Raw genomic sequence first — 26,314 nt, forward strand, 5'->3', positions numbered from 1 at the left:
TGTTAAAGGGATGTAAGTGTTTAGTGTCAAAGTAATGCATATATTTAGTGTCAAAGAGATCAATAAACAAGTGCATGAGTACCGACACATATTCGTGGGCAATGATTTGCGGAATTAGCATACTTTGTCGGCCATTTTCAATAAACAGTTGAATGTCGACCATTTTTTTATTTCGCCACGTGTATCAAACAGCTAGACAAAGTTACCCATTTTCAGGAAGCGTCGGCAGGAAGGCGCCAAGCTATGTACATTTTTTTCTTCTTCAAATTTTTTAAACATTTTTTAAAGCCTAGAAAACATATAACAACTTGGTATGTGACACTTAGTGTTTGCCAGTCCCTTTATACAGAAATATATTTCTTAAAAGGAAAACCTCATTGGTAAATAAAGGTATTTGTTGTTCAGCAAATAAAAAAAGAAGAATAAAATAGAAAAGTTATTATTTTAATCAACAAACAAACCAAAGACGATAGGAAACGTTAGATAAAGGGATAGAAGTCCATCAGTAAGTAATTAAAGACAACAGGAAACATTAGATAATGTGCTAGAAGTCCAGTATTAAATGATTAAAGACGATAGGAAAAGTTAGATAATGGGATAGAAATCCAGTTGTAAGCGACAAAAGATGATAAGAAAAGTTTTATAATGTGCTAGAAGTCTCGTGGTAAGTGATTCACTTCTAATATGATATAAGTGACGTCATTCATACAGCAACTTCAAGAGATTTACTCCATGTGGTTGATGTCATACATTCTGTTCAAGATAACTGCATGCATATTGATATTCGAAATAAGGAAAGCATGTTGGAAAGTAATTCCAACAGACGCTAGACGTCTATATTATTAATATACCTCCCCGTTTGTTGTAACCCCGTACCGATTTAAAAAAACAAAACGAAAAGCATAAATGAGATTGTAAAAACGCACATAACTTAGTTCATTCATTGATTTATCATTTCAAACCTGACTGTGACCGGGTGGGTGGATCGGTGGGTTCATAATAAACGATGTTTCAGTGTAAAACAGCGAAGGACATCCCCCGGTCTGCGGGCTGGATCCGGCCCTCGAACGTGTTCTGTCAGGTCCTCGGGGCAAATTAAAACAACACAGAAATCTGGCCCGTGAACAGTAATTATATTAAAGAAATTAGTGTTTGCGGCCTTCGAGTGATCTTGGAAAATGCAATCTGGTCCTTGGCCAAAAAGGTTGTACACCCCTGGTGTATAAGACGACCCTGCTTCTGGACAAGTCCATTTTCAGCGAATGGATGGATGCACAAGTACACATGCATGTATATAAGAAGGTAAATACTATGTCTGCTTCCGATATTTACACTGTCGAATCAAGCAAAGGAAAAGAATGATATCAACAAATTTGCCTTTAACAAGCGGTGTAATTCCTACGTACATATGTGCAAAGGGATATAACTCTCAAACTTACGGTAATTTACGGAATGAGAGACATCGGCCGGTTGTCTTCCCAATCGATATTTTTAGATGGTGCTGCAGGCAAGTTAATTTTATCTCATCGCGGTCTAATTTAAGTAACACAAAGTATTAATTAATCAAAAGACGTGTCGTACCAGACTGAAGGGTGGGCATATCCAGGGCCGGATTAAGGACTTTGGGGGCCTTGGGCACAGTCAACATAGGGGCCCATAGCTATCCTGCCTTGTCCATAGATATGGTTACAGTACTATTAACAAAACTCCACGTGAAATCAGATGATAATATACTGGGCCTCTTGAGCCTCGGGGAACCTGTCTGTGAAATCAGACGATAATATACGGGGCCTCTCGAGCCTAGGGGGCCCTGAACACGTTGCCCACTTTGCCCTATGGATAATCCGGCCATGGGCATATCTTTCCTAAAAATAAAGAACGTCGGAATGGCGGAGCAAGATTTCCAAAAATGTCGCCCCCAAGCAAATATCTACGTTTACATGCAACACTTTGCCGATGCAAATGCGAAAATAACTTGTCATGGTAGGTTTATTTTTTTCTGTTTTATTGATAATTTGTTTTGTCGTCGTATTTGCATTCTAGCAGCAAATATCATGAACACGAAGTAGTGAAAATAATAATATTATTATTACCATCATAACACTGGAAGGAAAATAGATGCACCGGAATAATAATAATAATAATAACAATAAATTGCACTTAGTGTAAATTTCAGTATCAGTGTGATGCCGGGTGATTGGTACAAATGATACAAAACAAAAAGAATGCAATTACAGATCACCCATGTTAGTATATATAATTTTAAAGCGATTTGTGGTTTGTATAATGCGTATATACATTAAACGTTCTACAGACAGGAACATAAGTCGATATTTCTGTTAGTTACAACACTTTGCACACAAAAGAGCATTGAAATTCCAAGATACAAAATACACAAACCAAGAAAGTTTTATTTCATGATCGTAGTCTAGAAAATATAGAACACTAGTTATTTTAAGACTTTTAAACACCACAACCACACGATGACTGATCAATTTGACCATCCTTTTTAATGGAAATATCTATAATATAACTGGCTTTTTCATTCAGGCACGACAAGTACTTTTCAGACAGTCACGAGTATCGGTTTGACATGGACGAAGTAAAACGGAAATGCAAGGGGCCTACATCACTCAAGCACCGCCATCAACATAAGGTGGTTTTAACTGACCGACGTTCTAATTATCTGTCAGTTACCAAATAGGCTTAACACATTAACCCCTGGAGGTTTTTGTCATTTTCGCATGAAAATCGAGTAGGAAACACATTTTGAAAGCTATTTCTGAATAGATTCGAAAACACCAAATCCCCGGTGATCTTTCAGCCTAGTTGTGTTAGAGCAGAAGGGTAAAAGTTGGATTTCTTTTTTTTGTGCTAAACGGAGCCATTATTTTTGTATCGAGACCACCCTTTATTCCAAATGCCCATCTTATCCTACTTCTTGCAAAGGCTCATCTGTCTGTTTGCAGTTCATACCGGTTTGCCTTAGATCTGAGACCAAAAGGTCTAAAATCCGGACACAAAATCGGATTCCGACCACGGGCGAATTTTGGGTAGAGAAAAGTCGGGTCCAAAAAATGAGTTTTTTAAAATCTGTATTTTGTAGTGCAACTAGATATTCCAAATTATTTGGTATCATTGTAGAGCTACATCTGTCTACCTTTCTATAATATCACCCACTTTAGTGTATCATGCACGACCATGACGCTACAGAGCTCGGCTGTAGGCTACTACCTCATGCCCCGTTAAGTCGTCGCTAGGGGTTAATGTGGTTAACTATGTCGCTCTAGTGTCTGAGGAAAGTAGACTCGCCCATAGTGCACGCAATTCGGCGTCATGTCAGCAGGAAAACTGTTAAGAATGAAGCACGCAGACGATGAAAAAGGTACAGTCGCTATGGTCACAGTCAGTTATAAATTATAGATTAATGAATGAAATGACTACGTTCTGTGCATTTTTTTAATCACATTAATTGTGTTCATCGTTAAAATCGGTGGGGTTTACAAACAAACAGGGATTTATGCGATAACCTGAACTGCATCATGCATGCAGTAGATATCTCGGAGAAGGTTAAATTTAAACCCAATACTTCTGATAAGAAGCTTTGTAAAGTCAATAAATCATTTTCACGAGTTGGACATATTTACATAACATTTAAAAAGCCCCAACACACTTGTTCTTTGGACGTATCACAGGCTAACAACTCTGAGTGCAACGGGAACAATGGTGTCTAGCTGTGTCGGCTGGGTCGTATTGTTTTATATTCCCTTTAATTTTAAGCGCATAAATTGTCAGCATAAATTTGTAATTCCCTGATCAAGAAGGAGCGTTTGAGCATAGAGAATTGTTTCGATTCCCTGTTGGGTCAATTCAGTTTTAATTCATGTTGACAAGAATCAAAACACCCTGTCATACTGTAACAAAAGTACATAGTGCTTTGTTTCGAGTCAGCGAAAGTATTTATTTTATATGGCGTCGAGATATGTCGAGGCGCCATATCAAACGAGTTCTTTCCCCTTGACTCAAAACAAAATACGTTTTCCAAAGGTTTCAGGCAAAAGAGAGAATGAAATTAAAAAATAATTGGAATTAATAGAAGATAATGTGCTTCTACGATATCGTACTCAAAAACAACAAAGGTAAAAAATGGTAAAATCCTTACAATACAAAGACAAAATTGCTTTATAAAATTATCACTCTTTCAAGAGGTTGAAGACTTTCTCAGCTGACATTTGACCTCCTTTAGTCAATTCTTACGACATAAGGAGGTGGTATGAAGTCTATTCTGGATAACCGAGTTCGGATGGAAATGTACACACCAACCCACCCGCATATATACAACACTAAAGCAATCAACAATCAGGAACGGCGTTTGTGTTGGAATATGCCGAGAAAACATAACTATAGTGGAATTTGTAATCTTACTTCGATAAAAATGTAGATGATAAAATACTACAATGCTGGAACTGAAAATCACACAGACCTAATATATATAAGCAAACGAAAGCGCTCTGTACTCATACCTTCGGTTCGATCTCTAGGGCAGTTGCTTTGCTTTAGGTGCAGAGAGCAAATCAAATCTTGTCCTTCCTGCTTGTAATACAGGCATGAAACTGTCTCATAGCCCACGAGTAAATCATCTTCACAGTGTGAGTAACTAAACCGCTTTACACTGGCATATTGCGCAGAATCTATTTTAAAAAATCCAGTTTGATTTTGACAACGGCGAAAATATTGCTTTGATAATGTGGACCAAACAGTGATGCAATATTACAAGTTAAACCATAGCACTGTATCAGTTTGCTTTCTTTCTCACATTACACAGAAATAGTCATGTAACTGTTACGATTCTTCTAAGTCTTGCACTATGTAGAAGAAAGAATGTGAAACCAACAATTGAAGTAAACGTAAACAAATTATGTATTTCCCTAAAATACAAAGTAAAATTCAAGCGACATTTACAGTATTGTGAGTTAAAAGATCCTACATATTCTGTCACAATTATAAAGTAGATTGTTATGTATATTTGATTTAATTTATATTTGATTTAATTATATAAAAAATTGTTTGTATATTTTTTTAAATTCCATTGCATACTATTGTAATGAAACTTTATTTACTGGATTTGACATTGTCCATAAATTCAGTTCAGTTTATGTTTGACCTGACTGTTCTTTTGTAAACAATTAATAATATAAACTTTGTATTTAATGCTGACCTAGTTATTGACCTTGATTCAAAACCAGTAAGAGTTGAAGTTAGCAGCTTTAAAAAAAATTCTTTCTCAGAGTAAGATTCATAAAGGGGCATCGAGGACATACTTGGAGTACATGACAAATAACATGTATCAGTTAGGTTTTTCTAGAGGATTGACCCACATTAGGGCATCTGTTTTGCGTCGTAGCTAGATTTATTATTGATATTTTGAAAAAGAATAGTCATTACTTGCCTTAACACTGGAGATGTCCAGATGTTTTATGTTGTGACCAGATTTGGGGCTAGTTTTTTAAAAATATTTTTCTTCAAACTATTTGGATTCCAAGAGATTATTTTTCCGTGAAAATATTTGTGCTCTAAATTAACTCTTAGACAAAGACAGTTATCAAAATTTGCATTGAATTCAAACACTGGAATATTATTTTCTCTGATTCAACAAAGAACTGTTGACAGTTCCGTACTACGCTGACCACACCATACGTCATCGTCTTCCATTTTGGATTTCATCGGGACTCGAACTCAGATTCATTTAGGACTTCAATTTATTTAATTCTTGAATCAATTTTGGATTTGATTCGTAAGACCGTAAGTTCTTTTTGTTATTTTTACCTTGTTTTTCTGGGGAAATAAATTATTTGTTAAATTTTACAAAGCTTGTTGTCTTCACTTTTGACTTGTCACGTTTTGTAAGGGCCTAGACACGTAACAATAGAATGTTTGAAATAAATTGCAATAATCTTGAATGCCCTGATTTACCAAGAGACTTGAAAGTCTTGTTGTGCCACTAGTCTTGAATTTAATGATGTACCAATGATTCAATCCAGAATATATTTGAATGAGTTGTCAAGGAAACTTCTATCAAACTCGTAAACAAGGACAAGCCTTGAACTTAAGTGTTAGTACAGGTATTATGTACTTGCTTGAATTGTGCAAATATCAGGAGTGAACAATCCTCAATCATGACGATAGTCAGGTTCATATTATAAAGTAAATATACTTAACATAATACGTAAGTTAAAATAGTGATTTATTTGTTTACACAAATAGGACGTACTTGTACACATAAAACTGTGATATAAAACATGCAAACTAGGTACATATACATTGAACTATTTTCAGATAAATATATGAATATTAGTATTTCATTACTTGAAAATCCTAATAACTAAAAACGCGAGAAAGAAAATATTACAGCCCCCTTGATAACCTTTCAAAACTAGAGAATAGTATGGAAAACGAGTAAAAAGAATCCTAACGAAAATAATTTGAGATTCATTAAAAAGAAATGTCAGTCAGTATATAGTTTATGGTGGTAACAAATAAGATTTTTTGCACCAATTGTTCAATATCCTTGAACAATATTTTGGCAAAAGCATCTTTCAAACATTTTCTACAAGTTTGGCATAGTTAAAGATCATTTTATACATCACAACCAAACTTATCAAACGACCCACTAAAAAATAAAAACTGGTTCAGTATATAAATATCCAGGAATGAACAATGTTTCTCAATATGTTCAATAAATTTCAAAATTGAAAAATTAATTAACGCTTTATTCGATTGAGAAAATTTACACCGGAATTATTAAAAGGTACAAAATACATCTTGGTAGGACTTTTTAATATTTCATATTGCTCATAGGTTGGTGGCAAGCAACCAATGGCAACACATACCTCTGGATGGAATATAAGCTTATAAATGTTTGGTTAATGTATATAATACCAATATTATTTTGTTTTCTCTGTTGTGGATTCAACTTTTGAATACTCCATCAAAAGATCAAGAGAAACAATCAAAATTCGATTTAAACAGATTCATACATAGGATAGGATATTACCAACAATACAACATATTTAATCATTTTGTGAATGTTTACGAAGTAGCTGAATCATTGAACCATCTGGTATCAAACCTATTCAAAGAAATTAAACAAAGAAAGACAACTTGACATGTTAATAGTATTTCAGTTTTGAGGTCCTAATGACTGTACAGATGGAAAGAACCAGTATTTTGGAATAAAAATTGTTCAGTATTACTATCATCTCAGATAAACAGGCGTGACATGCATATCTACACCAAATGGATTAAGTTTATTTTACAAATGCCTGATATTTATATTAGAACATAAAATAATACGATATAGAATATCGAATCTTCATCGTGCATTATCGATAATACATCTATAATGCACGATGAAGGCTCGAGTCCAAAATTTAAAAAATATCCAGCATTAATTATTCCTTATGCTGTTTGTTGTGATTTTGAAAGTATGATATTGCAAGAGGCAACAAGTAATGTAGACACAGTTGTAACCCTGAAAAGTGAAATTAACATAATTATACATATTATCCAGGACAATAAACACTATCAAACGCATTTTGTTTCAGGGTTTTTGTATTTACCCCAGCTGAACCAACAAAATATAGATATAGATAAATTCACAAACTATTATATAAAGAGTCGCCATGTTCAGTCCTAGTTGTTATAATCAAACCAGGTAACTACACAACAATATCTTTTTTTACAATTACCAGGTTGTGTTCATTCAACTGGAGAAGACACTCTTTACTAAGGATACAGTTTTGACAAGCATTCTAACTAAATCAATTTTACTGCAATATTAGAATCTCCATAACATTCATATAAATCGATACCAGCAAATATCCTGGTACCATCAATATATTTTGTGATATTTATCACTTGTTCATGTTTGATGCTGTGTTTATGACTCTATGTCTTAGTATATGTAACAAAAAAAGAAGTAAAACAAGCAACTTAAATAAAATAAACAAACAATGTATTTCTCTGTCATAAAATGAAAATGTCAGAGGCACTTACAGTATTGTGGAAATAAATTAAAAAATAATCAAAAATATCCTATAACAAGTTCAAAATTAATGTTGCAGATTAATTCCAATAGCTTGACTTTACTGATGTACATCAGTGATGTAATCCAGAATGTCTCTGACCGGATTCACAAAAATTCAAAAACAGTGTCTTAATCCAAAGTCAGTGAGCACTTAGAAATTCCACTGAATAATTTAAATAGATAGTTTCTCTATAACTATATCTGAACACAACTGCAAACTCTGATATCGAATGGATTCCAGAGTCTGACGTAAGATAGGAATGAATTATTTGTTTATCGATTGCCTATTTATACACATTTTCACTTGATCTAGGCGCAAGTCATTTCAATGGCAAACACCAATTTAATTGTGAAACATGTCTGTGTCTAGAACGTTCTGAACTTAAAAGCTATGTCAAGATGTTAATTACAACTTACAATCACGGACAAAAGTCAGCCATGTAAACACCCTGTTTATGACAACCATGATCTATAAGAACAACCTACAGCCACGGAAAAATCTAAACACACAATATAGATGTACATGGCAGTTGTACGGAGTGAATATGATACAGTGCTGTGTTGGATTGAAACTTTTAACCCTTTGTTGTATGAGCAGTTTTGTATTTATCGTATGACGCCATTTGGATATATATACATCGAAATTGTTATTTCCTTGTTTGGACGCTGTAAGCAAAATACACAAAATACTCATAACAATTGCAATGATTGCACACGTTTATAGCCTGTGCATTAGAAGGCTGATAGGAATCACTGATTTTTTCCTGTCGTGTTTTATTTTGATCGATCAGTTTAGTATCATCACGTTAAGTAAGTGCATATAGATCAAAGTCATGTCTAGTATCAACACTTTGGATAGATGCATATATATCAAAGTCATATATAGTATCATCACTTTGGATAGATGCATATAGATCAAAGTCATATATAGTATCATCACTTTGGATAGATGCATATATATCAAAGTCATATATAGTATCATCACTTTGGATAGATGCATATAGATCAAAGTCATATATAGTATCATCACTTTGGATAGATGCATATATATCAAAGTCATATATAGTATCATCACTTTGGATAGATGCATATATATCAAAGTCATATATAGTATCATCACTTTGGATAGATGCATATATATCAAAGTCATGTCTAGTATCAACACTTTGGATAGATGCATATAGATCAAAGTCATGTCTAGTATCATCACTTTGGGTAGATGCATATATATCAAAGTCATGTCTAGTATCAACACTTTGGATAGATGCATATAGATCAAAGTCATGTCTAGTATCATCACTTTGGGTAGATGCATATTGATCAAAGTCATGTCTAGTATCATCACTTTGGGTAGATGCACATAGATTAACATCACGTCTAGTGTCAAAACTTTGGGTAGATGCAGATAGATTAACATCACGTCTAGTGCCAAAACTTTGGGTAGATGGACATAGATTAACAGCACGTCTAGTGTCAAAACTTTGGGTAGATGCAGATATATTAACATCTCGTCTAGTGTCAAAACTTTGGGTTGATGCTTATAGATCAAATTCATGATCCAGGTTGTCCAAGCAACGATTCACCAAATCTTGTCTTCTCAGTTCTCCATTCAAGTAGTCATGTGCCTTGGTTCGGTTTTCATTTAATTCAAAGAATTCTTCTCTTTAATTATTCTATGAATTTATAATGTCTCATTCTTTCCTGATCATATATATTATGATCCATTAATATAAGCAGATAATTTGCTTTCCGGAAATGCTAGACCGTTATCTATTGACCCTTAGATAATATACCCCGCTGTCATTTCTTTTTCATTTTAAATTCTGGCAGAACGTCTCCTGTTTTGCCTGTTTATTAAATTATAGATAATACTACGTATTTCTTTTAAGCTGTAAAGTAAAGATGATAAGATTCTAATGTCCAAACAGCAAGTTGTTTTTTTTACATTTATCGAATAAAAATAAAAATATAAAATGAAAAAAAAAGAAGCGAAAACATAAGTGCTACAAATAATAATAAGACTGTGTTTAATCGAAGGACATATTGCGCTTAAGCATATGTTACTGGATATAACCTTTATTCATGAAAGCGGAATCGTGCATCTATCTAACTTGTCTTCATTAAAACGCGATGTAGCTTCTATTAATGCATATAACATGCATTTTGCAAAGCAGGATGGAGATTTGCTGAAGCCACAACTGCAACCTATGTCTGGAATTTTTTGTTAGTTTCAGACTAAAACATTTCAAAGCACAACTTCATTACATTTTCTTATCTTTAGCGTCCCACATCTAAGTTTCTTATTGCTTTGCTATGTAATTCAACTATTCTAACATCCAATGCAGAATCTCTTGCCCATTTCCCTCGTCGATTTAGTTTGAATGTCTCTACTTACGTTTATTTTGGTATAATTGTCTCGATTCTTCTATTTATGTAAGGATCTTACTTGCACAAATTACCGTAAAAGGTAAAAAGACATCGTTAGCCATATAATCAATAGAGTAAACAAGAATTCAACCCAACTGACTTTTGAACACTTCTGCAATAAAGTACGAATTCAAATATAAACTAAATAGACTTAGAGCCACTGGATAAACGACAAACATATCTTTCCGTTAGAACCAATATGAATCAAAGATAACAGATTTAAGCACGGAGGAAAAATAGAGATGGAAACAGCAGATAGTAATAAGACATTCGATCAGCAGGTAAATAGAGCGGAACTTTTGATAGATGGTTATCCCGTTAAGTTTCAAAGTTGAGAGTTTCCACTGGCATTTAAAACATTATTCATTACACAAGGGTAAAAGAATTAAGGGAGTATGCAAATGCAGGTCTCCAAGACGAAAACAGTGTCTATGACATCCGATTTTGAAATGTATGAAAACCAATATGCAAAGTGATGAGGTGAGGAGAGAATCAGACTAATAAGCTGTAAAACAAGAATAATTTATATGTGTCGAGAATGTAAAACCATCACAATTAATTGGACAGCTATCACGGTTGGAGAGAGGTTTCATTTAACATTTTGAGAAAAATCAATTCCAAAGTTTACCGTTAGGTAATATGCTGAAACAACTTTCTAAAGGAACGGATGGAACAATAGCTGCTATGTCCACAGCTGCTGGGATGGCTATATCGATTATTGCTCTGTCTATGGCCACTACTGTCGGGATTGTGATATCAATTATCGCTATGTCTGTATCCACTGCTGTTGGCATGGCAATTCTTATTGCTCTTTCCATAGCCACTGCTTTTAGAATGGCGGTATCAGTTACTGCACTGACTATAGCCACTGCCGTTGGGATGGCAATATCAATTATTGTTCTGTCTATAGCCATTACTGTTGGGAAAGCAATGTCAATCATTGCTCTGTCTATAGTCACTGCTGTTAGAATAATAATATTAATTGTTACTCTGTCTATAACCACTGATGTCATAATGGCAATATCAATTATTGCTCTGTCTATAGCCACAACTGTTGGATTGACAATATCAATTATTGCTCTCTATTTTGTAAACGATTAGTGGGATATAGTGGAGAAAGATGCACTGATGAATCGTGCATTGACAAAATTGAAAAGGACCTAATATATATTGTCCATTATTTATTCGAGTTTGTTAAAGTGCAACAGCAGCATAGAATGAAATCTTTGATAGTGTAATAAACTGGCTATTTCGGAGTACTGGTAAGATTTTTCTCTCTATTTGTTGAACGTGCTATTTGATTTATTTTAGCATTTATTGGTTTAGATTTATTTTTCGATTTTGATTGAAGGTGTAAACAAAGCATCTAGCATGATAAAAAGTCAGCACACAATTTGAAAACATTAAAGATAGCCATGCAACCATTAATATCAGTTTAAATGTTCATTTATTTCATGGTCAATGCTGTTTCCATCATGATTATTATTTGTTATCTGAACGTCTGGTTACATTTGTACTCACACTTCTTTCTCCTCTACAATTTCCTCTCATACTATTGCAAATAATTTTTCAGCCTTAGACAGATGCCATATAATACCATAGTTCAATTTTATAGTTTGAAGATTTTTATATACTCTTGATACAGTAATGTTTTTATTTTAGTCGTAACTTTGTTCATCAAGTATTTACCTTTTAATTAATTTCTTCAAATTGTCATTTACTGTGATGCGGTGTTAGATGTGTAATAGATGTTTTGTTTATACATATACCCCTAAAATAAAGATTTCTTAAGAACTTGTACATAAATTGAATCTAATTTTTCCATCACTATTTATTCTGAAGTTGGTCTTTAGATTCATCTACATCAACTTTCTCAATAAAAAAGTGTGATACAATTGCTTTGTGATTGAAATTCATTATCATGTACCAAATCCACAATTTTCTTTGTTCCCGATTAAAAATTATTTTCAGTCAGATAAATCTTTTAATGTCTCTCATTTGTACTTGTTAGATTTGTTCACTTAATTCACTTTAAATCAAGGCTATGAGGAATATTGAAAGTGTAGTAGATCAAGCGAAAATGTTTTAGATTTATGCTCTTGGTGGTCTGAATCAATTTAACCTCGCTATATGGAAAATTAACGTGCACCTGAACGGTAATTTCTTATTCTGGAAGTAACCATGACAACTATAGAACACTTTTCAATTAATTCCACAACGAGACATTTCCATCCAGACTGCTCATTTTAGTTCGATCTGCCACAAATTCATATCATGTTCTGAAGCTTAGGGATTCTTCACTATCAGATTTTAGTGTTTAGTTATACAAGTTTCGTTAAGTTATTTTTGTATCTCGTTGACCGTATTTGATGTATTAACATGCTTAGTCGAGTTTTAAGCAAAGTTACGGATAATGGTTAAGTGTATACTTGTTGTTTTAGCTCTAGAGGTCATAGAACAAAAGACCTTACGTGAGATTATGTCATCCGTCTTTGGATGTTATGGCGTCCTTCTGTCAGTAGACGGTTCTTATAGCTACTTCTCCTAAACTAGTTAGACGATTGTCATGAAAATTCAAACACACATTCATCCCATGGTCTAGTTGGACCTAGATGAAAGTTGCGCTTCTGGACATCCAATATGACGGACATCTTGAAAATCTTGTTGTCGCCACTTCTCCTGAATGGACGTCATGTCATTGTTTGGTTTTAACTAAAAGATTTATTGTGATGTTTAGATGGTCCTAAATGATATGGTGCTGAATGGCAGTTATTGTTCTGTCTGTTCCATATGGTCACAACAGCAGTCATCTTGAAAATCTTGTTATTGCAACTCCAAGTAAACGGAAAGACATAATAACATGGGATTTTCACCAATATATTTCTTAATATATCATGTTGGTCTAAAATGAAAATAGTGCTGATCTGACATTTAGTATGACCATCATACACCAAGGATCTTGAAAATCTTGTTATCACTAGTCACTCTGAATAGACGTTCGTAACAATATGAGATCTTCACAAAAAGTCTTCATAAAGTGTATAAGTGGTCTTAAATGGAAATGGTGCTGAGCTGGCTTCCAACTTGCCTGCAACAGCGACCATCTTGAAAATCTTGTTATCGCTACTCCTCCTGAACGAAAGGTCACGTTGACATGGCAATATTACCAAATAGCTTGATATGATGTCTAGTTGGACTAGATTTAGTGGTGCCTATTATATAACCAGTATGTTCGCCACATCAGCTATCTTGAAAATATTGTTAACATTACTCCTCCTAAATGTAAAGTAATATTGGCATAAAGTTTTCACCAAAACCTTCCTATGCTGTCTTGTTAGTTTTGAATGAAAATGGTGCCGATCCGGTATATAACATGATGCAATGGGTGTTGGGGTTGATGAGCTATATGTTCCCTCACTCCTTAAGGTCTTTGATTATCATGATCTAGGAGATGATCAAAAACGGTGTTATTGCCCGAATCGAGTAATTGATATCATACAATATGAAATTAATGGATGGAATAACAGAGAAGTGAGTAGAGATATAGAATAGAATGACATGAAGCCCCGTATGTAAAGTTCAACAATTTAATCAATTACATAAACGTAATGACGCGAAAGGTTAGATTTCTCTCAGAGAGTTGCAAAAGTATGCGAAATTCATCCATCCTTTACGTTACTGAGTGTACAAATTTCATCATATCAATGAGTGACAGATCGAACTCAGATTGCCTGGCATGACAGCTTCACCTAGCGCTTCTGGTCTTCCCGAAACACCGCGGGCGACTAGGCGACGTATTTCGTATCTCTCTCTCTCTCTCTCTCTCTCTTCTACTACTGCTAGCCTCCTCGGGTCATATACCTTTTAGTTGGAGGCTGTGCTTTCTTTCCCACTGTGCAGTCACGTGAAGAACTATTTCCTTTTTTTATTCAAATAAAACTATTTTATCCAACCTAATTACATGTTATAACTTTTCTCTGGAATCAACAAATACTCTCACTCTCTCATTGCGTCAGATATCGTATATCGAAAATGAAAAGAACTAGCTAGGTTATTCGCATAAATACACAAAAAATCTATTATTAATACACAACCATATTGATAGTGAATTCTAAACGAAAATGGTGCCAATCTGATCATCAATTTGTCCACCTTCAGAAGATAATTCGAAAATCTTGCTTTTGCAGAAGAATATCATACATTGTTTTAACACTCGACAGTGAAAAGGAAGAAATGGTTTCTTGTGTTGATTTCTTGTAAATTAGTTTCGTTCTCCTGTAGAACGTTATTCATTTCGATGGATTCTTTTTTATATATAAATCTGACCATAATCGTGTTCTGCACATTAGAAGTAAAGCTAGATCATGTTGTTTTAATACCAGAATAGTCAAATGACGTCACTGAGCTCTGCACGTGAGATTTCAGGTATGGCAATGCACCCAGTCTCCACCATCTCTCAAAGTTCCGCAAGATCAGTATTGTTAGTGGAAGTAACTGTTTATTTGTGTCTGGGTCTAAGTTATTGGAATTCCCCTACAATTTACCTCGTGTACCTGAAATTGTCTAGGTTATATATTATAATTTTAGTAACAGACGTTCTAATAATAGCTAACATTTTATTTTGTAAACATTAAGAGCTTTCTAGAAGTCTATTTTCATAAGGCTATATTTTATTGTTAGAAAATGGTAATTATGACCTAAGTTGAATGGAAGACTATATGAGCTTATTACTTAAAAGATTATTCATTAGTGCTTAAGATCTAGCAGAATTAATTTCCATTATTGTTGTGTTCAGTATTCACTTGGGCTGGAATTTATTTCTTCAAATTGTTGAATTCAAGTCAGTTTTTCTGGAAATACAGAATGCTCATAAAAGTAATATTCTTGGACAGAGACATTCACTGGAATGTATAGTGAATTTAAAACCTGGAATTATATTACTGTATTTTCAACAAATGACTGTTGGCGCATAAGCATTATACAGGTCATCACAGACACATCAACACTTCAGCGTTGGACTAAGTTTATTCTGAACTTTAAATTATTAGAACTTGTGTCTGTAATTCTAAAATTATTTTGGGATTTAATTCGCAATACCGTAAGTTCTTTTGTTTTTATTTTCACTTTGAATTTTTGGGAAATAACTTATTAAGTTTTACAAACTTTGTTGCTTTTCACTCTTTTCTATTACTTAATTTAGGAACATAGACTCGTAACAAATGTCAATATTATTATTTTTATCAGCAGGCTCACTGAAGTCAGTATGTTTTCGAGGTGCAGCTATAGTGTAAACTTGATCATCACGATTTTGTTAACAGTTTTTAGAAGATAACTTATAAGCAGTTAACGGAGACATGGCAATTTCGTCTAACACAAGGTACTGCCCAGTTAATGTTCGGCGGGGGTGGAGTGGCGCTGCGGTTTTCTTTCAAGTTTGGATATTTTCTTTTCTCCAAAGATAATTCTTTTGTTTTTTAAATGATGTAATGGATATGAAATAGTTTATTTTGCTATAAAGCAGATCATCATTTCTTTCAGCTCTATGTGAGTTGGAAATTGAAATAATATCGCAGGGCTCCTGATCCACAAGATTAAATTGTTGGTCCCGAACATAATATACGGTATACCGTGTACGTATCGCTGTATATTCAGAATTACAGTGTACAAACGTTTTCGTGGTACCAAGCTCTAGTAAAAGGCGAGTTGGATTTTACTTATGCTGTTAAAACCCTTCTCACAGCAGCTGATTTTAGCTAATTTTGTGCTAATTGTTTGCAATAGAAGATTTTACAGATGTGTTAAAAGTGTACACGGCAAATAATGCATAGTTGATGGTGTAATTAGAGTAATTTGTATCACTTCATCGAGAGTACATAAATATCTCAATGATTACAGCAACATGAATGTGATTTTCATAACCTTTCACATTGTTCAAAATTTCATAGATAAACTTAGAGTCTTTCACACTCGATTTGTTTTGTTGTTTTATAGATAGAGTTGGAATCAGTTACAACTTTTTGAATATCTGTTTTAATTTCTTCCATATTGTTATTTATTATATACTTCATAGTGAAATACTGAACTTTGTCTTCTATAAAGTTAAAATCTGTTTAGTTGAACCATTGTATCGAACTTCGTCTTCTATGAAGTTCAAATCTGTTTTGTTGAATTATTGTATCGAACTTCGTCTTCTATCAAGTTCAAATCTGTTTTGTTGAATTATTGTATCGAACTTCGTCTTCTATGAAGTTCAAATCTGCTTTGTTGAATTGCTGTATCGAACTTTGTCTTATGCAAAGTTCAAGTCTGTTTTGTTGAATCATTGTATCGAACTTCGTCTTCCATGAAGTTTAAATCCGTTTTGTTGAATCAGTATATCGAACTTATTCTTCTATAAAATTTAAATCTGATTTTTGTAAATCTAACTTTGTCTTCTTTAAAGTATCAATCATGTTTAAAATCATTTCTTGCAATTTAAACTTCTATACAATTTCAATCTAATTTGTTGTAAAACAAACTTTCTTTCTATGAATTTTCATTTTAGTGTTCTCATAACGAATGGGACAGTCTGAAAAATTAGCATTGATTCAGAACTGTCAGATTGTATCTACTTTTAGCGACTCTTCTCCCCCTCTCGCCACGTGTATGTTTAACAGTAGTTAACTGGAATGCAGTACAGTGAGTGGTAATTGGAATGTAGAACAGTTAGAGGTAATTGGAATGTATAACAATGAGAGGTAGCTGGAATGTAGAACACTGAGATGTAATTGGAATGTAGAACACTGAGAGATCATTGGAATGTAGAACAGTGAGAGGTAGCTGGAATGTAGAACACTGAGAGGTAATTAGAATGTAGAACAGTGAGAGGTAACTGGAATGTAGAACACTGAGAGGAACTGGAATGTAGAGCACTGAGAGGTAATTGGACTGTAGAATTCTGAGAGGAACTGGAATGTAGAATAGTGAGAGTAATTAATGCACTGTCATCAATTATATTTTTGTTTTCAGCTGCAGTGTTGTGCTTTCAGCAACATAACTGCAGAGTTTATTGGCACGCCACCTTCCAGCTGCTACAAGGACGACAAGAACGCGTCCACGATGTATAGGGTAAGTGCATTTCTTCTCGCGCTTAATTATTAGTTTGCACGTGTTTTACACGAAAAAAACATAATCTCAATTACTATTCTTAGTGACGAATTCTCAATTCCTTAAATGACAAGACTGTAAATTACAAATTATTCAGTTGTCGACGTAATTGGACATAATTGCTAATTTAACGTCTTAATTTAATTATTTAATGTCTCAAAAAGTTTACCATCATGAACAAGGGGAATATATAAAACATTTCGGAGCATGGCAGGCTAGCGATATGATGAAAAATAATCAAAAAACGTACATTTAAGAACTATCAGGTCATACCGTTGCTAATGCTAACTTAATGCAAAGCGCTCCATGTGTGCTCTATGTAGACTCGGGATGTACATTAGTTTCCATGGGCCTTCCGGTATATCTTAAAGCAGTGCTGTCCAACCCGCGGCCCGCGGGTTGATTTTAAATGGCGCGCCAGAGCTCGAGCAGCTATAAGGGGGCAGGGTCCATTTTTTTTTTGTACAAATTTAATGCCGCAATCAGCGACCTAGTATAAAAAATCATAATAAAATCAAATACACAAGTGAGGACAAAAAGGTCCATATTTTTAGATACCTATATGAAAACAAAGCATAAGAATAGTATTCACTTGACCAGAGAAGTCAATGGCAGTTCACAGCAGAAGAGGTTTATGCACCCCAACCCCTATTTTATACCTGCCTTTTTCACATCCAAATGCCATTTTTGACAGCACGTGGTGCTCACAGTTCAAACGCAAGCCCTTTCCCTGCATGAAAATTTTGAAAAACATTGTCTACTAAATAGTTTGATGCAATTCAGAATAGTTGTCATCCAAGCCGTTTTTGAGATACTCTAGTTGCCTTGAACACGCGTGTCTACTGCTATGGGAGGCTAGCTCTTCTTCCTAGCCAACTATTGGTATTTCACTATCAACATACTGCAGAGCAACTATGGAAGGTGTACATGCCTGACATCAATTTCAAGAACAATACAAGCCCAAAACACCTAGTTCACAAATATATCCATATCTATAAATACTAAACAATAATAGCTGAAAAAGTCACACCATAGCGTTAAGTTAAGAAATTTGCCAGGGTCCAATTTACGAAACTGGACCCTGCCACCTAAAGTCGTTGCTTTTCAGTTTCCTGCTGCGGCCCCCGACTTCAAGAAAAACATTTTTCAGTGACCCATGGCGTCAAGAAGGTTGGACAGAACTGTCTTAAAGCGTGACTAAAGGAGTCAGGAACCGAGGTAACGCAGTGGTTAGCGTCCTGGATTCGCGAATGAAATGGTACGAATCAGATTAATACCATTTGATAAGACGGGGTCTGCTACCGTCCTGTGCCGTAGAACGCCAATCCAATCCAAACGAAACATGTAATACAAAGCAGGGACGTGATTAAAGTGCAAGTTTTGTACGTTTTGCAGATAAACATATTCGCATTATTATTATTATTATTATTATTATTATACAGCGTATGTCAAAAGAAATATCACATAATTCAGTGGTCACTCAAATTTCATTACATGTCCAGCACTAGATCTTTTTCTCTCATACGGAAGCAAAAAAAAAAATGGATCACATATATTATGCCAACATCATACGATGGTTTTAATCAGATCTGTGTCATTTAAATTCAGGGGTATGAACTTCAACAATTATCAAGTATGTGCGTTACGTGCAATCATTTATTCTTATAAAGTTCAGGTGTATGGTGCTAGATGAATACATAAACAAACTTCAAACATAGTCAATCACTTGCCATTTAGTTACTCTTTTTCTTTTTTTTTGGGGGGGGGGCACCAGACAGATCCCCCACCCCCCCAAATAGCCAAAGAATAAAAGTGATTTTATGTTTCACTGAGTCTCCCAGATATGTTGCTTTGTTTTTTAATTTAAACAGAATTTCGATCAAAAATTTTAAATGAATTTTTGACGGGGTATTTATTTCCTAGTGTATTCTATAGGATTGTTCTTCCGAGTCGGTTTCGATCACCTGACTCGGAGTCCCTCTTCTAGTATCTTTGTTACCTTGGCTAAAGGTTGCCTACGTCCCGTGTTTGCTATGTGTGAATGTGCTATATGTTTGTTCGTGCTATAGTTGTGTTCGTGTTGGGACAGCCGTCTATATCGAATTCTTCCCCAGTTGTCCTGCGATCCTTATAACATGGATCTTCTAGATTTTGTACATATTTATATTTCCAAGTTTTTAGAATAAGAATTTTGAATTTTGGGCGAAGTAACGGTGTAATAATATTTTTAGGGAGGAAAAAAAAAACAACTATTGTTTTAGTGTGTGTTATGTGTGTGTCGTTCTTCGCAAATCTATATTCTGCTGAGGTCAGCTGTGTTCGAGAGAGCTCCATATTTACTTTACTTTTTTACTTCACTCTCTCGAACTTGGCTACCTTTATTTATTTATTATGTTTCCGAAAAGGGTTGCCAAATTTTTTATTTCCTATACAGTTGAGTGACAGTATAGGTGTTAGTATAGATTGGTTTCTATTGTGTTGTATGTCTACTTTTCCGGTCCATGTCGCATGTCTGTTCCTTCCTTCCTAGCTCCATGTGAGTGTAGGTCTCTGTCCGTGTTTCATTCCTATAATTCTCTAGGATAAAAGAAAGGTAGTAGTATTCAATATACACTTGCTTAAGTATAAATGGAGAGGTATACGTTCTGCTATTATTTATCAAAAGTAGGCAGGAGTAATGTCCCATTAGGGTAACTACCGTTGGTAGTTATCATTACATATGCCTCTCACTCTAGTTTATTTTCCTATGACTATTATTTGGCCACAGGCCATCATTGTTGTAACGATATAGTCAGTAATTTTATATAGCGTAGTTTTAGTAAAATTCTCATCAAGATATAAAATGCTTTGTTGTTTATATTTATCTCCTTTGTTTATTTCAGATATTACCTTTTCCCTATTAATTTTTGTTTTTTCACATTGTATTATCACATGGAATTTAGAAAACGTGGAGTACGTTAGAAATTAAAAAGTCCCGGCATTCCTCTTATGCAAGGTTTTAATGATATAACCTCTTGGGGCTAAAACCATTACGATTTGCATTGTAGCTTTAGACGGGTTGATTAATACACGTCAGCAGATGGCAGACACTGACACATTCAAACATATAATTCAACACTACAAGTTTATCTAGAGATCTTGGCGTCTGTATTAAATATGTAAACATACAGAGTTGCTAATTAGTGTCTTAGGAATAATTTATCTCAACCTCGCATATAATATCAGTGAATATTTACAGACGTAAAAACTCAATGCCAAAGCTGTTTTTGCAATCATAGACAATATCACACCATGATCTCTGTATCATTTTAGTACTATACACATCTCAATTTGACCGCTTTTCATGAAGGTTTTTGTTAACGGTTAGAATATGTCCAATTAATAATATGCATACAAATAGAAGGTACTTTGATAACAAATAAAATTAATTGCGATAAAAACATTGCCGAGAAAGCAAATAATAAAAGAAAATGAAAATAAAACTAGTTAAACATTTTAAAAACAATCATATATTCTATTAAAAACCCCAAAACATCAAGATACAAGAGAAGACAGATTATCTTTCTTTCTTTTCTTTCTTGACTAGACACACTATGAAAGTAAATAGAGATTAAAAGGATGAATTTCCTTTGTTAATTAGCCTAGTATGATACATTAAATATGACCAATACCAAATTTTGGAAAAGCAGTCTGTTTGCGACGTTTTCTATTGGTCTTAAAGGCTCCTTCTAAAGCCAATAGTAGACGGAGCCTCATAGGCCTTTATAAAGCCACTAATAATTACACGCTTGTTAAGAGTAGCCGTTTTCCAATAAATTGCGCAAGTCATGCAATGTTTAAATTACTGCGTAGCTGTAATAAAATGAATGATGTATGTTTTGTAAGGTTGCATAAAGTTCGGATAAAATTTTTAATTAAATGTCCTTTTATTAAAATTCGTTCCCCATGCTAAGACTCTTTTTATATGCAAATTTATTTTGCTCATAAATGGGAGTTTAATTCACATAGAAATGTTGATGTCCACATCATTAAACACACGCACACACGAACACATGCATACATAATCCGAAAAATCAGCCCGTGAAATCTGTGTTGATACTGATGGACGAAATATGTGTCTGATGTCACCTGTTTATTAAACTGCAATTTTGTTGCATGAACATCTTTCCGGAACACACCTGTGCACAAATTAAACATGTACCATTATTTGGTAAAAACTACATCTAGCGCCAAATTCAAAATGGCCACATGACAGAGAGTGGTGTTATTCCACGTGGATGTACAAGTCACCAAACATAGGATATGATCCTGAAATAGTATGTACAAATATCCAAATGAACCCTTCAGTCGATGGTAAATCAACAGCCGCAAAAAAGATAATAAATAAATAAATAAATACCGGCAAGTGTATATAATCTACACAGATACGTGCAGACAAAAGTGGCAACAGATTTTTGCAGGTTTTAATGAACAGATGATATCAACCTCTAAACTGCCAGTCAATATTATTATAGGCGTGGGGTTGGTTTATCGACCTAATGCATACACACAAAAGCAAACATGTTTACTGTACAACTAAAACTTTGCTCCGTTTATTTTCCGAATTGTTCCTAAAATATCGAAGTCAATAGTTACATAATATAGATTCATGCTATCGACAAAGTATACGGAGTTCATGGTATTGATAAAGTATTCGGAGTTCATCGTCTCAACAAAGTATATACAGTTCATGTATCGACACTGTATACGGAGTTCATGGTATTGATAAAGTATTCGGAGTTGATCGTCTCAACAAAGTATATACAGTCCATGTATCGACGCTGTATACGGAGTTCATGGTAGCAACATAGTATGGAAAACGAATTTACATTAATAAAGATAACATGATATTGGTGTTTTCGCATTTGCTTTGTCAAATCATAGTGGTTAATGTACCATTAAATAGGCCCTCAGCGCTGCCCCATTTCAATACAAGCAGGATAGCCAATCAGACTAACTTTGGAATTCTAATAAAGTACCTATTTAATAACATGACTTTACCATTTGTGTCATCCTTTCGTACAAATTATATCGAAAACTGTAAACTATCAGTGTGATATTCTTTATCTGTTTTATAATTTGATACTAAGGTGTAATCTAAAACAAGTAATGAACTGAAAGTAAACAGGTTGCAAGATGGATAACAGAAATTTCAACGCTGCATACAAATCAAGGAAATATTGCACTGATCTGCATGTACAATCTACCAGTAAAATTGTTAAAACTTGTAAATGGTGATATTAATCAAGCAAACTGCTACTTTCACTTTAAAAGTATCAAACTCCTTGACATAAATTTTATATGAGATAATATAATGTAAAAAAAGTTCTAACACTTTTATAACGCGTGCAAAAAGCGATCATACACAGTTTAAGCCAATATTGAAAATGCGATCAGAATGCGATCATACACGATCTAAGGCATTTTTTAATGGGATGATAAAATCATTATTATATAACTCAGGACGTCGTGTTTGGATATGATTGTATAACATGTTGACTCTAATTTTAAAAACTTATTTTATAAATTTCTCCCTTCAGAATGTTATAATAAAATAATAATTAACCCATACAATTACACCTTCTTACTTAATAAAAATGTATACCTTCCTAACCGAAGCATCTGGTGTAGCATTTGACTTCCAGACAAAGTCCTGCTGTGCCTGTTAATGTAATTCTACATATTATCAGTCGTAAAACATATCTAAAATTTTTATTGATAAACAACTGCCAGGTCAGATTCTGTAGCAAAAAGTCGTTTTATCTGCAATCTGACATTAAAATCATCGCTCCTAAGTTTTTATACAGTCTAGAAATCCATAAAATACGAAGTGTCAGTTTCTAGGCCACTGTGAAGTACAAAAGCCACAGTTTCTATGCCACTGTAACGTAAAAAAGTCCCAGTTTATATGCCATTGTAAAGTACAAAAGTCACAGTTTCTATGCCACTATAACGTACCAAAAGCCCCAGTTTCTATGACACTGTCAAGTACAAAAGTCCCAGTTTATATGCCATTGTAAAGTACAAAAGTCACAGTTTCTATGAAACTGTCAAATACAAAAGTCCCAGTTTCTGTGCCACTGTAAAGTACACAAGTCACAGTTTTCTGTCTCTGTGAAGTACCAAAGCCTTAGTTTCCATGCCAGTGTAAAGTATAAAACCATAGTTTTTATGCTACTGTCAAGTATAAAAGTCTCAGTTAATATGACATTGCAAAGTGCAAAAGTCGCAGTATCTATGTCACTAAGGCAATTTTTTTATTTTCTGGAGTTTTTAGGGACAGAACGTAATGTGTAATTTAAGAAATCCTCTAGTATATACCCATATCAATCATTATGCAAATCAAGATTAACCCTAATTAGCAAACATTTCTTTAATTTGATCAAAATACTCATGTTTTGATTTTAAATTCCTTACTTGTATTTTTCACACATTTATTTATGTACATATTTACGCATGCACTCATGCATAAAGATAGGTAGGCATGTGTAAATGTAAATAAGTTGGTGGCTAGGTAAATAACTTAGATAAATAAATAGGTCGGGATACAGAAATTATATTTCTTCAACTAGAACTATTGATATCGATTGACCTTTTTATAAACCTCTTACAGATGATGTGCATGCCTTCAGATCTTACGTTTTCGCTAATTTACGCTGACTTTAAACAGTGTAATGAAGTGATCATTGCCTTGATTTGATCTGACTCAATTATCAAAGATTCTATGCCACGTGTTATGATGCATCACGTGTTAAATTCAGCAATAAATTCTTAAACTGTGATGGTCATATTCGACTGTCATCCGATGATGACCTGTCTGTAACGTCAGAAGGCAATTAATCTAATAGTTTTTTTTTTTTTACGTCGTAATTGAACTTAATTGACATGTTTAGTGCATTGCAATGGTTTTCTTGACAATGATCAGAACGAGATGAGAACAGATTTCTCCATTTCGAAAGATATATCATATCTACGTTTATTTCATGTTGGATTTAATAATGGCATGGTCCAAATGTATGTGATATACCATGCCAGTAGACAGATACAGCTATGATAAGTAACGCCTGGACACTTAACAGCCAATAGGGGTCTTTTCAATGATTCGAGATTAGATTATTGCAACATGGTCTACATGCTGAGTTTAACTTGAAAAAGTGCTAATGTTCTTGTTTTATGCCATAAAACTCGCTGGGATTTCCTAAAGGTCAATGTCTTTCATATTTTTTGTTATATGGTCTATATTTTGTTTCACAGTATTTGCTGAGGAAGCAGTTCTTGCCTGACCATGAAACCAAATATTGTGGGAACCGAGAATATAGACATGTTTCGGTTTCATTCAGATTTGCATCTCCTACCAGTCGGTGTCAGTCATATTTGATTTAATGTTAATTGGCGACTGAGTCAACATGACATTAGTAGTAATTGATTACTTTTTTGAGAATGTGGCCACAGACATAACATTTATGATTGATGTGATTTAGCAACTAATAATAATAATAAAATAATAATAATAATAATAATAATAATAATAATAATAATAAAATAATAATAATAATAATAATAATAATAATAATAATAGGCTTTAAGGCACACAGGCTTTTGGAAATATTTTTTTTTAATCAATTTAATTTCATGTTCGTTATAAAACAATTACTCAGAAACCATTGTTGTTGTTCCTGTTGGTTCAACGCCATGTCTTAGCACAAGAAAACTATAAAAAAGAAAGGCCAGTACAACTGGTGGAGCAGAAACAAGGAAAACCCCGGTAAGAACAACCGACCCGAAGTAAGGTACTGGCAGATGTCTCACACAATCACATTGGCAGACTCAGAGGCTCGAACCCACGCTGCCATAGGTGAGATAGCATCGATCGGAAAATGCTAGCGCTTTAGACCGGTGATCGGTAAATGCCGCTTGTAATGGCACCTATCGTTTAAGTCTAGTTGGTCAAGCGCAGTTTAACACTCAGCCACACACACACACACACACACACACACACAGAGAGAGAGAGAGAGAGAGAGAGAGAGAGAGAGAGAGAGAGAGAGAGAGAGAGAGATTCATTCCAAGTTAGAGTGACATGGTAAATGCTAAATGTTAAATTCCATTGCCTAAATTCAACGGACTATATTTTGCAGTGTATCCTGAAACCAGCGTAGTCCAATACTCGTCTACGGACGCTGTGAACTGGGAGTACATCGCAAACCGCTGTTTGTTTGCGCACTGATATATCCATTCAAATGTCATTTAAATTTTACCCTGGATTTCGTGTCTGGTAACACATTATGTTTACACTTGTTCTTATGGGCATGAGATTTGTGTAAACAAAGTTTGTATTGCTTAAAAGATACAGCTGCACCGTTACCGCGCCATTTTTACTGCGACCCTCATTATTCATACCAGTTTGAGAGGAATAATCATTAATTGTGCACTGGTGTTCGATAAGAAAATGCCATTCTCTATGTCATAATCAATTTACCTAGAGCATAAGCTAAACATTTCAGATTTTTTACAGCCTTATTCTCTGTCAATACTTATCATATAGGCCTCTACAACTTATAGCTTAAGGTAGGGGTGCACAGCCTTTTTCGGCCAAGGGCCAGATTGCATTTTCCATGA

At 34.3% G+C, this 26,314-nt stretch overlaps 1 protein-coding gene across 1 annotated transcript in view; it reads left to right on the top strand.

The window, feature by feature from the left end:
* Positions 1-26,314, top strand: part of LOC149807068 (CD63 antigen-like) — a 50,504-nt gene that overhangs the window by 19,987 nt on the left and 4,203 nt on the right. The window contains exon 7 of the mRNA XM_089961453.1: positions 17,522-17,620. Within this exon, the coding sequence (XP_089817579.1) occupies positions 17,522-17,620 (99 nt within the window). The remainder of the gene's footprint in view (positions 1-17,521; positions 17,621-26,314) is intronic.

This window comes from Sinohyriopsis cumingii, chromosome 1, assembly GCF_028554795.1.
Source record: "Sinohyriopsis cumingii isolate HCF-2022 chromosome 1, ASM2855479v2, whole genome shotgun sequence".
Classification (NCBI taxonomy): Eukaryota; Metazoa; Mollusca; class Bivalvia; order Unionida; family Unionidae; genus Sinohyriopsis; species Sinohyriopsis cumingii.